Below are 13978 nucleotides of genomic sequence, written 5' to 3' on the forward strand. Positions count from 1 at the left end.
GAAAGAGAGTGGAGTCTGATGGGAACTGAGTCCTGTGAGGACTTGCTGAAGGATCAGAGACCATTAGATTGAAGAAGATGAAACCTGAATTCTCAAACTTTTAAGGGGCCTTCAGCAGAAGAGGGAAGATCAGCCTGCTTCACTGGGTGCTCAGCATGTGCTAAATGCTTTGCCCTGTGCTAAGCACTTTTTGTGAATTATCCCACTTCCCGGATGTCCTGAGGCTAGCTTGCCCAAGGTCACGGCTGTAAGAGCTTGAGCAAGACCCCAAGCCCATATCTGCCTAGATGGCAATGGTTTAACCACCAGCCTATGTTGCTTGAATTTTTGTGTGGCTACAGAAAACAGTTAGGACCCAAGTCAGAAACTATGAGGAGTTTAACTTTAACCAATATTAGGAAGATATTTCTAAGTCAGAGCTGTCTGCAGATGGATTGAATGGTCTTTTAAAGTGATGAGTTCCCTGTCCCAGAGCAGGGTCAGTAGAGGCTGCATGACTCTGGAGAGATTAAGTACATGTATGATGTCCAAGGTAAATGGTGCAACCAGGAGCATGGTCTTTTAACCCTGAGTTCAGGCTGTATCCAGCCTCTGCACGCTGTGTCACTGCACATATTGGCTCAGCTGCAGCATATTTAACACTTTCAAAAGGAGTTTTACTCAGTAGGCTCTGTGCCCCCTCTATTGTAGGGGTGTTGAGCTCATATGGCCCTTCTTAGTGTGTCTGGGCCTGTCTGGGCCAGCCTGCAGGGGCTTTGTTGGCAGGCAGCTCCTATGAGCCTCTTGGGAAAACAAAATGACCTGGTGTGGTAGGGTTGGTGGGTTCCCAGGGCCACTATTCCCAGGCCACCAGGGCATGTGGTTGCCAGGGAAACTCTTGGGCAGTGCACAGAGCCGGGAAGTAGACATCCAGGTGGGGTGGGAGGTGGAGCCCAGTGGGGTAGGGCTGGGGATGCTCAGTGAGGTTCCATTTGCAGTATAGCATATCTCGCCCATATACCCTCCCAGCTCAGCCTCTGAGGGACTGGGGCCAAGCCTCAGGGGACGGAGGAGCCTGTATTAAATGGAAGGAGAAAATCTCATGAAAAAAATCCCCTAGCAGATATGTTATGAGAGCGGGAATGCAGGGCTCCCCATCGGCTTGGGTGGCAGCAGCCATGCCCGCAGTGGAGGGAGGTGGAAAGCACAGGATGGCAAGGAGTGCACACATGACGTGTCCCAGGCCACCAAACACATGGAGAAGGCCTGTGGGGTGAGGGTCCAGTCCCTTGCTGGTGGGTGCCTGCACTGAGATGCAGGGCACCAAGGGATCACCAGGGGCAAACAAAACCACCCCAAAGTTGAAAAATGGAAAAGTTGACAGAATGTGGGTTTCCTGTCTTGACTAATGTCAGCCCACAAATAGATGTGGCTGACGTGGCTTACAGGAAACCCTCCCTTTTCCTCACCTTGGCTCCCTCCAAGGATTCCCACCCTTGTAAGATTTTTGGCATTGTCTCCTCCCAGTGGTACAGCCTTTTTCAACTGGTCCTGGGGATAAGACTCAAGCCTGGGTGCCCTTAGGCATCCATGATAAGAAACAAGCAACTCCCCCTTATACATCAAGGGTGGTACTAGCTGTGTACCTTCCTTGGTGGAATCAGGAAGATGGTCATTCCAGCCCATTTCTGTAGGGCTTAATTCTCAGATCTCAGTTGAGAAAGGTTGGATGATCCTTCCCAGCTGGAGAAAGAACCCTGTCCTTAGCTGGGTCTACCTAAGGCAAAAATCCTGGAGGTGAAAAGGCACTGGCCACCTCCCAGCAGAGAGAGTTTATGGAAACCTAGTGTTTAGTGTAACACAAGTTGGAGTAATTTGGGGATTGACTTGACTGGAAAAATGGAATGGTTTCTCAGTGCAGTGGAGTTCACTTTGCACCCACACTGTCCCAAACTAACCTTATGGGCATTTTCCTCATTTCTTGATTCTCCTTTCTAAGAGGTGTCATTCATTACTTATAATTTGTGAATAATATAGTATTTAATATAAATAAAAATACCAAGAAACCAGTCACAAATTAACGATTTCCGTGCGTAACTGTCAAAGAGCACAAACATACTGCCAGTAAGAAAGGAAAGAATTGTTGAATCAAAAATAACAGAGAAAGAGCAAGTGGGCTGAGGTAGTAAGGATGGGGAAAAATGTAAAACACGCACATGAAATAAAAATGGGACGCTACTAGAAGCAGGAACGAGAGGCAACCCTGGGGCAGAGGACCCAGTCCAGAAGTTTATTCTTGTTGCCCTGGGCGCCGGCGCCACAGCAGGGTTAAACCTGAACTCTGGCGGCGCCAGGAGCTGGCCGACTGGCTCCTCCCCCGCGGCCCGCCCCTTCCCGTGAGACCCCGCCCACCGGCCCCCACCTGTTCGCGTTCCCCCGCCCGCCCCGCGCCCCCTGGCGGAGCGAGCCTCGGCCCTGACCCCGGTACCAGCCTCCTCCCAAAAGCCTTGGCATTGAGGGAACCACCTACCGGCTGGCTGTTTCTCCCTATCGGACGGGGCCTTCCGCGTCATTGCTGGGATCCCAGAGCCTGGCCCGCCTAGAGCCGGTGCTAGAGAGTTAATGCAGCCCTGCCTCGGACCACACCTCACCTGCATAACTCCACCTGCCTGGACACTGGTTCTAGGTCCTCCCATAATCATCCCGCGGCCACAGAGGGGCTGTAAGTGGCACCCCCGGCCGAGGAGAGAGGACCCCAGCCTAGGCTCACGTCATCCCCCTACCTTGTCCACTAAGGCCACTGGAGGCTAAGTCTGAAGGGGAGCCCTTTAGGAAGGAACTTTTATTGAGCTTTTCTGAGAAAATTATATGTAAAAACTGAGTGAGCCGTTCAACTTCACATTCCAAGCCCTGTTGATATAAAATATGAGTTCCTGTGCAAGATGAGAAGAGGGGCTTTGTGGAGGGAGAAAAAACAAAATGCTCCCTCTTTACAGTAAAACACACACACACACACACACACACACACACACATATTACCATGCATTCTCACTGAAAATACAATAAAATGTAATGAAAAAAATCACATGTAACATCCCACAGAAAACAATAGATTTATTTTCCTAGCATTTTCTATGCTTGTTATACATCTATGTATTTTTAATTGGTAACATCCTATATAATACCTTTGTGTGCTCTTTTAAAAAATATTACATCACGACTATTTTCCTACCTTATTATAGTCTTTGAAGGATGATTTTTTAAAATTGTTGCCTAACTACCCATCATATTGATGTGCTATGATTTATTTAACTGTTTAAACCCTGGACATTTGCTTGGTTTCTGATTCTCCACTGTTGTAGAACGCATCATGCCGAAGAATCTTGACATAATTGATTATTCCATTAGAAGAGCTTCCTAGAAGGTGAATTCTTGGGTTAAATTTATGAACTTGTAAAGGCTCCCCTGACATACTATTTAATTGTTTTCCAGAAAAATGGTGCTAATTTTCCTTCTTGCCATCAGTATGAAACAACCCATCCACCCCACCACAAACAATAACAACTTTCTTCAGCATCGAATTATATTTATTTAAATTTTTGTCAATTCTGGAGGAGAAAAAGCAATTCTCCTTGTAGTTTTAATTTGTAGTTCTTTGATTTGAGAGGATGTGTTTTTCATTTTATTGGTTATTTGTATTTCTTCCTTTGTGGTTGTCCGTTTTTATTTTTAGCCTATTTTTTTTTTACCGAGGAGATGAGTTTTTCTGATTGGTAACTAAGACTGCTTTGTACAATAGGGATATTTACCTCTTCTCATGTTTGCTGCAAATATTTTTCCTAGTGTAACATTTGCTTTTTAAAATAAATTTATATTTTTTGAAGGACAGAAATCCAGAATTGTATGTATAATATAATCAGATATACCAGTCTTTTCCTTCACATTTCTTCTCTTCTAAGATTATAAGCTTAACAATTCTCTCCCATCTCAGGACTGATTAAATATTTACTTTGTTTTCTGTAGTTTGTTCATGGTTTCTTCTTCTACATCTGACTCTTTAATCCACCTGGAATTTATTTTGGTGGCTGGTGAGAGGTGGGGTTCTAATTTGATTTTTCATCCAAGTATCCAATCTTCCCATTAACATTTATAGAATAATCTACTCCTTCCTAATTGGTTTTTTCCTCAAATATTGGGTTCTCACATACTAGGATTTATTTCGGGAGTTTCCATTAGGTTTCATTGATCTGTCATTACTGATTTTTCAGTAATGCCACAGGGACTTAATTACTTTAGTTTTGTAACACATTTTAATATCTAGTGGAGAAAGTCCCCATCAAAGGTCTTCTCTTTCAAAAACAATTAAGCTATTCTCTTTTATTTATTAAAACATCCTCAGAATCAGTAGGTTTCCACCTTCAAATTTCTAATTTTGTTTGTGTTTTCTTTTTTTCTTGATTAGATTTATTAGAAACTGGTATCTTTTGGATTCACAAATTCTGTTTTTCTTTTTTTAAATTCATTAATTCCTGTCTTTGTTATAAAGCTAATTTGTTTTGAGGCTTGTTCTGTTCTTCTAATGAATTCAATTTATTTTCATGCTTTTTATTTTAAATGAAAAATCTTAAGGATATTTTTCATCTGAGAACAACTTTGGTCACATCTGAGTTTTAATATATAGAGTTGTTATAATTTTTCAAATAGTCTTCAATGGTAGTTTTGAATAATTCTCTTTTGACCAAGTTGTAATTGAGGAGACTGCTTTAAAAGCCCCCCCCCGCCAAAGTTTCCTTTTAATTGAAGTTTATGGCCTTGTTGTTAGGCCTTGTTGTTGTTGCCTGAAATTTTTTTTCTGTTGTTTTGAAATGTGTGGCCAAGAAGTTGATTAATTTTTGTAAATGTCGATGGATGCTTAAAAAGAAAATGTATTATTTGTTTATAGGCTACAAAGTTCAAAATTTATCAGTCAATTAAAACATTAAAAACTCAGATCGTCTATCTCCTTATTTATTTTTGCATAAAAGTTCACAGTTTTCCTGTGTATAATATTTTTATCCATATTAAATGGTTCCTTTGGACCATTTAATGGTTTTGGCTTTGAATTCAACTTGGTTTAAAATGAGGATTTCTACTCAATTGCCGTTTGGTTTGTACTTAACTAATAAATTTTGCTATTCACTTATTTTTCTGGGTTCTTCCGTTTTAGGTACCTCTCTTGTAAACAGCGTAAAATTAAATTTTGCTTTTAAATCCTATCTAAGTAAGGGACATTGTCTTCTAATTGGGGAGGTAAATTCAATTATGTTGATTGTTATAAATTTTAAGTTTGGTTTCCTCTCATCTTGTTTCAGGCTTTCTGTTTTTAAATTCTTCCTTCCTGCTTCCTTTATTTTTCTGTCTCTGATGATGTTTGTGTGTCTCATCCAGGAATGTGGAAAATGCACATTCTCAAGGTAGGGAAAAGCAAGGCTCTCAGGCAGGGGGTTGGGGGTCCCGGGTCTGCTGACCCCTGGCTCCATGACCCAAGGCACATTGCATAACGGTAACCTCCCTGGGCCTCCATTTCCTCAGGTGGAAGATGAAGATAATGATAGTCCCTATACCTCATAGAGCTGTGGTCTGGATTAAGTGAAATAACACCTGGCTGATGCTATCGTTATCATTATTATACTTATAAAATTCTCCCTGTGGTTGCCTTTAGCTTTAAAAAATGATTTAAACTATATTTCTCTAATTATTAAAATTGAGACATAAGGCTTTTAAAATTCTCTTCTACTTAAGATGATGAATTTATCATGCTTTTACTAATCCTTCCTAGACAACTTCTCTCAACTTTTTTTTTTTTTTTTGGCGGCATGCGGGCCTCTCACTGTTGTGGCCTCTCCCGTTGCGGAGCACAGGCTCCGGACGCACAGGCTCAGTGGCCATGGCTCATGGGCCCAGCCGCTCCGGGGCATGTGGGATCTTCCCAGACCAGGGCACGAACCCGTGTCCCCTGCATCAGCATCCGGACTCTCAAACACTGCGCCACCAGGGAAGTCCCTTCTCTCAACTTTTTAATCTGAGAGTTAGCAACCCTCTCATTATTATGGAATTATTATTTTGTTGCATACATTTACTCTTTCCAGAATCTACTTTTTCTTTGACATTAGAACTTCGTTTTACAATCATGTTTAAATGTAGTCTGGATTTCATGTTTACCTGGTTTCAATACTGTCTACCTGTCTTTCTTTCATATAGTTCCATTATTAAGATCTTAATCGTGATTCATCCCTTGGTCAACGGACACACAAGCTCCCCCAAAAAGTGTAGGTTGTAGCCTTCTGAGCCCGCAAAACTCCAAGAATGACTTTTGTTCCTCTTGTTTCCTCATGTAAATGACACGAATGCCCTAATGTCTCCTGGAATTTAGGGTTCTGAGGAAAAGTCAGCTCTGTGTTGCCTATGTGCTTCTAGGATTGTTTAACCTTATGATTCAGAACATTTTCCAGAAAAAAATTTATTTTTCCCCCTATTCTAAGTGGAAAACAGGAAACTTTTTGATCTGAATAATCTTAACCTCCCCACCACCGCCCTGGCAGGCCAATTCTGATAAAGTTTTCTTCATGTATGTCCTTGATTTTGCTTTTATCCAAATCATTCTGGTTTCTTCCTCCAAAATAACTCTAGAGCTAGGATTTAGCCTTGATTCTGCAGCTTCCAATTCTGTCCTATTCACCCTCTTCTCTCATCTCTTTGTTCTTGTCTTCTACATTTGGAGAGAACTTTGTTTGTCCTTCACATTCCGCATTTAAAAAAATTCAGTGCCCCAATGTGGATTTTCTTTTTGCTAAAACATTTTCATTTTCTGTGAACTCTAGGCTTATGTGAACCAGATACATTTTCATTTCATATCTGCCCACTCCTCTCTATCACAGAGATCACATCTTCTTGCACCCTGTAAGGGATGCCCAAGAATTTTCAAATGTTGCTTTCTGTTCCTCATGATTAAACGTTATTCTGCATCTTCAGAATTATTTTCCTCTTTCTTAATGCTGCACATTTGTTTCAAGGCCTCCTGTATGATTCCCCTTCCCTCCCCTCCTCAGTCTCCCCCACCCACCCCCTGCCGGGAATTCATCTTTGAGTTAGGAGTGATCTATCCAGACCTGGCACCCTGCAGCAGGATTGCCCTAGGCTGCTCCTCTGCCCAGCGGGGTGCTGATTTCCCCTTCCTCTAGCTAGAGGGCAGGGTTCCAGTTCTAGCAGGCTTCAACCAATGTGACAGGATACTTTCCTATCCTTACTAACTAGTCCTCTCATTCCCCAAACCAGTGGTTTGTATCCTCTAAAGTCATGGACTCCTGCTAGTAAAAAATTTTGAGCATGCACCCTCCCCCTGCTATATGTATATTTATTATAAACTGTCCACATGTATTACAGTCTACCTGCATATTAAGATTAGCAAAGATTAATTTTCTTAGATAAAAATAACTATGAATAGAAACTCTGATCATTTCTTCCCGTCGTCCCAGTGGGTCACTGTGCACGTGTTACACATTGGAGGTTGTGCCTGGCATCAGAGGGCCCGTGAGAACCCATTGCTCTCAGAGCTCTTCCCAGCTCTGCCCAGCACACAAAGGCTCTATTTGGGCACGTTTGTCAACCTCGTGCTATGTACTTCCTTCTGTAGACCTTCTCTCTGCTTCTTTCTTGGAGCTGAAGCCCCTGGCGGAGGTGGTAGGAGATTGTGGGAAGGAGACGGGGAGGAGGAGGGAACTGCTCTTGCTCCCAGCTTCCGGCTGGTGCAGACCTGGGTGTCTGGGACAGAAGCAGAAGAGACTGGAGGAAGGAAGCCTCTTTTTATCTTCCTTATGATGGGAGGAGTGGCTCTCTTTTAATGAGAGAAAGAATGGCCACTCATTGTTTTTCTCCAGTTCCAGCAGCCAGGTCTCCAGAATCCATTTTCTCACGAAAATGCCAATATACAGACTTAGATGAAAGTTCACACCATCACCAAAGACCTGTTGATAGGCTGGAAGGCCTGAGATACTGACACAGCCTGTGAGCAGAACTTGGAGCCTCAGGAGAGAAGAGGCCAAAGGGATTCCAGTCACGAGGGTAGGAGGTCATTTACAAAACTTGGCTCGGGATCACAAGACTCAGCCCACTCTGTCAGTGTCATGGGAGGCCTTGTCGCTCCTCCCAGAGAGATAAACAGCCACATGTGAGCTGGCAGACTTCGTTCAGGGCGTGCCAGGAAAGCCCCCTTCCTGCCTTGCTGCCTTTAGGCCTGGGCCCCCACCCCCCGTGGTCTCTCCACCAGCTCAGCTGCTTGGCGTGTGACAGTGTTTAATGAGGAGGTTCCTCGGATGGGCTCTGGGAGGCCTGTGGGAGGCGGGCACGTGGCCAGGAGAATCCCAGAGAATGGCGAGTGCCACACTGTCAGGCCTCAGAACCCATGATGTAATGTTTCACTGGGGTGCGAGGAAAACAAGCCTGCTGTTGATGCTGCCCTCCCAGCAACCAGGCGCTGCCCTCCCCATAGCAGGCTGTTCTGGGTAATTACTGATTCCCTCTCCCTCCTTGGAAGGAGGAAATGTGAAAAACCTTTATTGTCACATAAAAGCCAACCCCAGATATGAGAAATGTCTTTCAAAATGAGTCTTGCTGAAGAGGGATTTCCATAGCAACTTCAGAAGTGTGTGTTCACAGCTAGAGATGCATCCGGGCTGATGAAACCCACCTGGAATGTGAACAAGCCCTGCTCTGGGCATCAGCAGAGGGGAGTTTTTCTAGAGCCTGTCATGCTGCTATGTGACCTTGGGTGAGTCCTTTACTCTCTCTGCTGTCTCAGATGACAGAATTGTCATTGATCAGGCTGAGAGAGAAAAACGGAATCTTGCCCACATTGGACAGGGCAGGTCCTTCCACCCTGGTCCGAGGCTTCAGTCCTCCAAAGCACTGCCTGCCTCCAGTTTCTGTCCGGTCTCTGGTTGAATAATTCCTATCTCAGTCTCTGCCAATCTTGCTGATTATTTGACACTGGGGAAGGACAATGCTCATTTAAGCTTGATTCTAAAAGAAATTGCTTGGTCTTTTTAAAAGAAGCACTTTGCCTGATTAGGAAAGAATACACTTACTCATAAACGCTTCCACAGCTCCATAGGTCAGATTCCTGGGAAAGAGTCACTGGGACGCTGCGATTTGAGTGTGGGAGGTTTGTTGGGGCTGCTCTCAGGATCAACACCCATGGGGCCTGAGGGACATAGGACTGGGGAGAGGGAGGGGTTGAAGTGCCATGTGATCCCTCAGGAGCCCTGGAGCCAGGAAGGCCCTGCAGAGCTGTGAGGTAAAGGGGCTGGGCCTTTCAACTCCTACACTGACAAGTCATTGGATGTTTGCTGCCCTGGGCAGGAGGCTTGATCTTAGCTGAAGCAGCTCCCTTCATCCAGGGCAATTCTGCCACAGCTGACAATCCCAGCTGAGGGAGTGAGAGCCTGGGCCGAGAGGGGGCCCCGGGGTGGCATACCACAGCATCCACTACACTCGGGTATGTTTGAATTTAACCTGAAGGCAGCCCTGAAGACAGGGTGGTAAAATGGTTAAAAGCACAGACATCAGAGGCAGGCAAAACAGCAAGACTGGGATTTAAGTGTCAGTCTCAGTGGCTGTGAGACACTCAGATCGGGAAGGTCGCCAGGGGAGTCTAGGCCACAGTTTCCTTGTAAGTGCAGGATTCAGCCTGGGCTGGTGAGACAAACATGAAGTTCAGAGTCAGAAGCAAGTTCAAATTCTGGCTCCATATTTACTGGCTCTGTGACCTCGGGCTAGTTACTTTACATCAGTTTCCTCCGCTCTAAAATGAGGACAATCACAGTGCCTCTACCACAGGGCTACTGGGAGGGCAAATGGAGATAACAGTGAAGTATTTCACACAGAACTGGCACAGGGTAAGCTCCCAAAACACAGGGGCAATGATAACACCCCACGTGTTTTAATATATCTCATGTGAGATCTAAGCAAAAGCCTTTTGGTCAAAGGGTCTTTTCACAAGAGAAGGGGAAGCTTTAGGAGGACCTTTGATTTGCTCGTTGCTTCTCTGTGCCTTTGCCTTGGACTTCAGCTGGGCATGTCAGTCATCTCCGAAGACAGAGGCCCATGGTCTGATGGAGGCCAGGTCAACCCAGCCCCAGTGTGGAGGTCATAGAGTGTCATTCAGTGCCAAATAGCATGCAACAGAGTACTCTGCAAACTACACACTCGGATGATGAAGCACGCTCATCATCCGATAAAAAATCATCACCCAGACTTCTGACAGGTTCAATAAACAATGAAACTCACTTGCTGGTACTTTGTTCCATGTTTGCGCATCTGAAAAATGGGGTAACGATACACACCAAACAGGGTCGATTTGAGGACGCGGAAGATTTCAAACACCTTAAGGGGCTATGCAAATTCAATTATTATTGCTGTTAGAAGACTCAGCTTTGATCAATTAAAAAGGAAAACAGGAAGAGCATAGGTCCACATATAGTAGGAATTGGTTTGTTCTAATTATAAAAAGGCAGCCACAAGATTCCCAAGAGTTATCAAGAGATCTCCGTTATTAGTATGAATAGTCACTATCATGATCACAGTGTACGCTTCACATACGTTATCTATTTGACTCCAACAACAAATCCTATAAAGTTGGTATTATCCCCAGCTTGCAGATGAGAAAACTGAGGCCCAGACTGGCACCATATTGCTCAGCTAAGGGAACTATGAGGAATCTGGGGTTGGAACCCAAACATATGCTTTCTCCATTGCAGAAAGAGTGTCTGCTTACCAGAGAAAATTCATGAAGCCTGGTGAGTTATGATCCTACTTAGAGCAGATGTTATAATGTCAGCTGCTGAGTAATGATGGGGTTCTGAATACATGGGTATCGTGGGTCCTTCAGGCTTTGTATGTGAGAAATGTCTCCCAGCATGGCAGTGGCTCTCAGAGACTGACCCTGCCATGCGCAGGGGTCTCTGTCTGGCTGCAGCAGAATGGCCTCTTTATCTGACTGTGTGTCTGCTGGCCAAACATCTGAAAGAACTGTCTGCACACAGAACATTTCAAAATAGGTGGGAAATCTGGTTCAGTGAACCCCTGAGATATTGTTAGACTAACTCTCCTCCAGACTTCTTTTGCTTGTTTTATCCCTCCTGGGACACTGGTACATGGAAGATTTGATAATACAATTTTTTTTTGTTTTGTGGTACGCGGGCCTCTCACTGCTGTGGCCTCTCCCGTTGCGGAGCACAGGCTCCGGACGCACAGGCTCAGCGGCCATGGCTCACGGGCCCAGCCGCTCCGCGGCATATGGGATCTTCCCAGACCGGGGCACGAACCCATGTCCCCTGCATCGGCAGGCGGACTCTCAACCACTGCGCCACCAGGGAAGCCCTGACAATATAATTTTATGTGATAATGAATGAAGGGTGATCTGAGTAAATTACACAGGACGCTTGACCAGGCCTCCCAGCATACTAAAAATAACCTCTCTCAAGTAAATATATATCTACCTTCTATCTCAAGTGATCCTCACTTTAAAATGAGGACACTGAGGCCCAGAGAGGTGAAGTGACTTGCTCAAGTCTCACGGCTACTTAGGGGCAGAATCCAGGTTTTTAACCTCAGTGTTCAGACTCCACATATGAAATCAGAGAAAATGAATATCCAGGACAAGCTTGAAAGGGAGAGGAGTCAGTAAGGGCAGCTTGAGGATGGCGGTGGAAACAGGCAGCTACAGACCTACCCTTGAGCCTTGATGATGGCAGTTCTGAGGGGCTGGCATGATGCCCTAGAGCCCCAGATCTCTATTAGGCCATATCCCCCTTCTCTCCTACCAGCCACCAACCTCCCAAAACAATGTTTCCCAAAGCATGTTCCAACAGTGAGGTACTTCTCAAACTTTAAGGTGCATACAAATCACCAGTGAACTTGTTAAAATGCAAATTCTATTCAGTAGTTCCAGGGTGAGGCCTGAGATTCTGCAATCTAACAAGTTACCAGTGATGCTGATACTGCTGGTCTGTGGACCAAATTTTTGAGGAGTGAGGCATCCATAGTGATGTACAATGAAAAGCATTGGTGGGTGAATACTCTTGAGAAAATCTGGACTAAACAAAATTAAACCAGTTTCATTACTGCAGGACTTCTCAGAGCCTTTAAAATGCTAGCGAACATCCTTAATCTCCAAGAGGGAGAGATAATGCAGAAATTGCAAAGTGTTATATGTGAGAAAGGGGTAATGATATAACCAGAATGCTTTGAGATATACTGGTTTACAAAGAATAGGAAATGAGGATTATATATGCATTTTTCCCAGCTTACCTTGGTTCCAATGTTTCAATGTTGCTGTTCATATTCAGCCCCAACCTGGTCCTCTCCTCTCCCATTTTCTCCTGAGGTGTCTGGGTACATGCCTGTTTCTTCCATCAGACCACATACATCTGGCCCCCCCGACCCCGCTCCTCCTCCCTTCCCCCATCCTAACATGCGCTGTGTGCTCAGAGGCCCCGGTCGAGTGGAGAACCCAACCCGCTGGAATACCTTTCGCAGACGCGGACGGTCCAGGCAGCGATGATCCACAGTGAGATGCTGAACACGAGGAGCACGGTGCCGGGGCAGATGGTCATGAGGGTCTTCATGACGAAGCGCGTGTTGAAGTTGATCTTGTTGAGGGCCCCGATGCTGCGTGACGAGGCATCGGTGAAGAGCTTGCTGTGCAGTAGCATGACGCGGGCGATCAGGTACAGGCGCAGGAACATCGGGATGGACAGGATGATGTCCACGTCGGCCTCCGCCCTTGAGGGTGTGTAGGAGAAGGCCAGGCGTGCCGTCCAGAAGAACTTGTACTCGCCAGGAATGGGGTGGATGGCGCACACCAGCATCTCCAAGCTGATGTAGAGGATGCGCTCGTAGGTCATGGCTATCCGCCAGTCGTCCGCACCATTGTCGATCACGAAGAGCTATGGGAGCAGACAGCCTGTTAGCACAGCCAGTATGGAACCACACAGCAGGGGCGAGGGAGGATCCGGCAGCTGATCCGCCTCAGGGCCCTCTTTGGAGGCCTCTCCTGGGTGAAGAGAGCCCTGGACAGGGAGTCAGGAGACCTGGCTAAGACACGTCAATCTCTGGGCCTCCATTTCTGTAAATTGCTTCCCAAGATTCCTTCCAGCTCCAAGGAGCCCCTAAACTGGTTGTTTCATGACTAGGAAGATGAACAGCTCACTTGTATTGAACACAGGTCCCTGGGCCCCTTCCAGGCCCTGAGCTGAGCCCTGAGGGGGATGCGGAGATGAAAAAGCTATGTTTCCTGAGTGAACTCATAGGGCTGGCACAGACTCCTCTTCCCACTGGGAGAAAAGTGCCTGCTGGCAGCACTTTGCTCTCTGTCGGTGGTGGGGTGTTAGTGGTGTGGGCCCTGGAGCCAGACTGCCTGGGTCTGGATCCTGATCCCAACATGAACTAGCTCTGTGACCTGCAGCAAGTTACTGAGCCTCTCTGTGCCTCAGTTTCCTCATCTGGGGACAATGATAATAATACCTGCTGCATAGTGGTCGCTATGTGGCTGCAATGGATTAGTACGTACAAAGTGCAGAGAATCCTGTTTAGCACCCAGCTCTGTAAGTATTAGCTATTGTTATTTTTAGCGTTATTAATCCATGTTCATGAGGGTTGGGCTCAGTGATGTCTAAGCTCCCTTCCGGCCCTAACCTTCCTTCCACGAAGATGAGGCTCCCACTGTCGCACCAGGGGGACTGGCAAAGCAGCCGAAACAAGCCTTCACTGAGCATCTGCTATGTGCCCAGCCTGGGCTCAGTGCTGGGTTCGCATACTGGGAAGGCCCAGGCTTGTTCTCAAGGAGGTCCCACAGTGGGGGGTCTCCCACACCCAATGACTGTGAAGGGGGCCTCACGTTCTTCCCCTCCATGGCCCCAGTCTCCACATCTGTGAAATGCAAGGCCTCTGAGGTCCACCTTGG

The 13978-nt window shown here is 46.0% G+C and overlaps 1 protein-coding gene across 1 annotated transcript in view; it reads right to left on the bottom strand.

Moving 5' to 3' along the window:
- KCNN3 (potassium calcium-activated channel subfamily N member 3) overlaps window positions 1–13978 on the bottom strand; it is a gene marked incomplete at its 5' end in the record, with an annotated part of 170172 nt that overhangs the window by 46936 nt on the left and 109258 nt on the right. The window contains one exon of the mRNA XM_082615534.1: window positions 12544–12962. Coding sequence (XP_082471660.1) covers window positions 12544–12962 — 419 coding nt within the window. The remainder of the gene's footprint in view (window positions 1–12543; window positions 12963–13978) is intronic.

The sequence above is a fragment of the Mesoplodon mirus genome (genome assembly GCF_964341445.2).
Source record: "Mesoplodon mirus genome assembly, chromosome: 3".
NCBI classification, from domain to species: Eukaryota; Metazoa; Chordata; class Mammalia; order Artiodactyla; family Ziphiidae; genus Mesoplodon; species Mesoplodon mirus.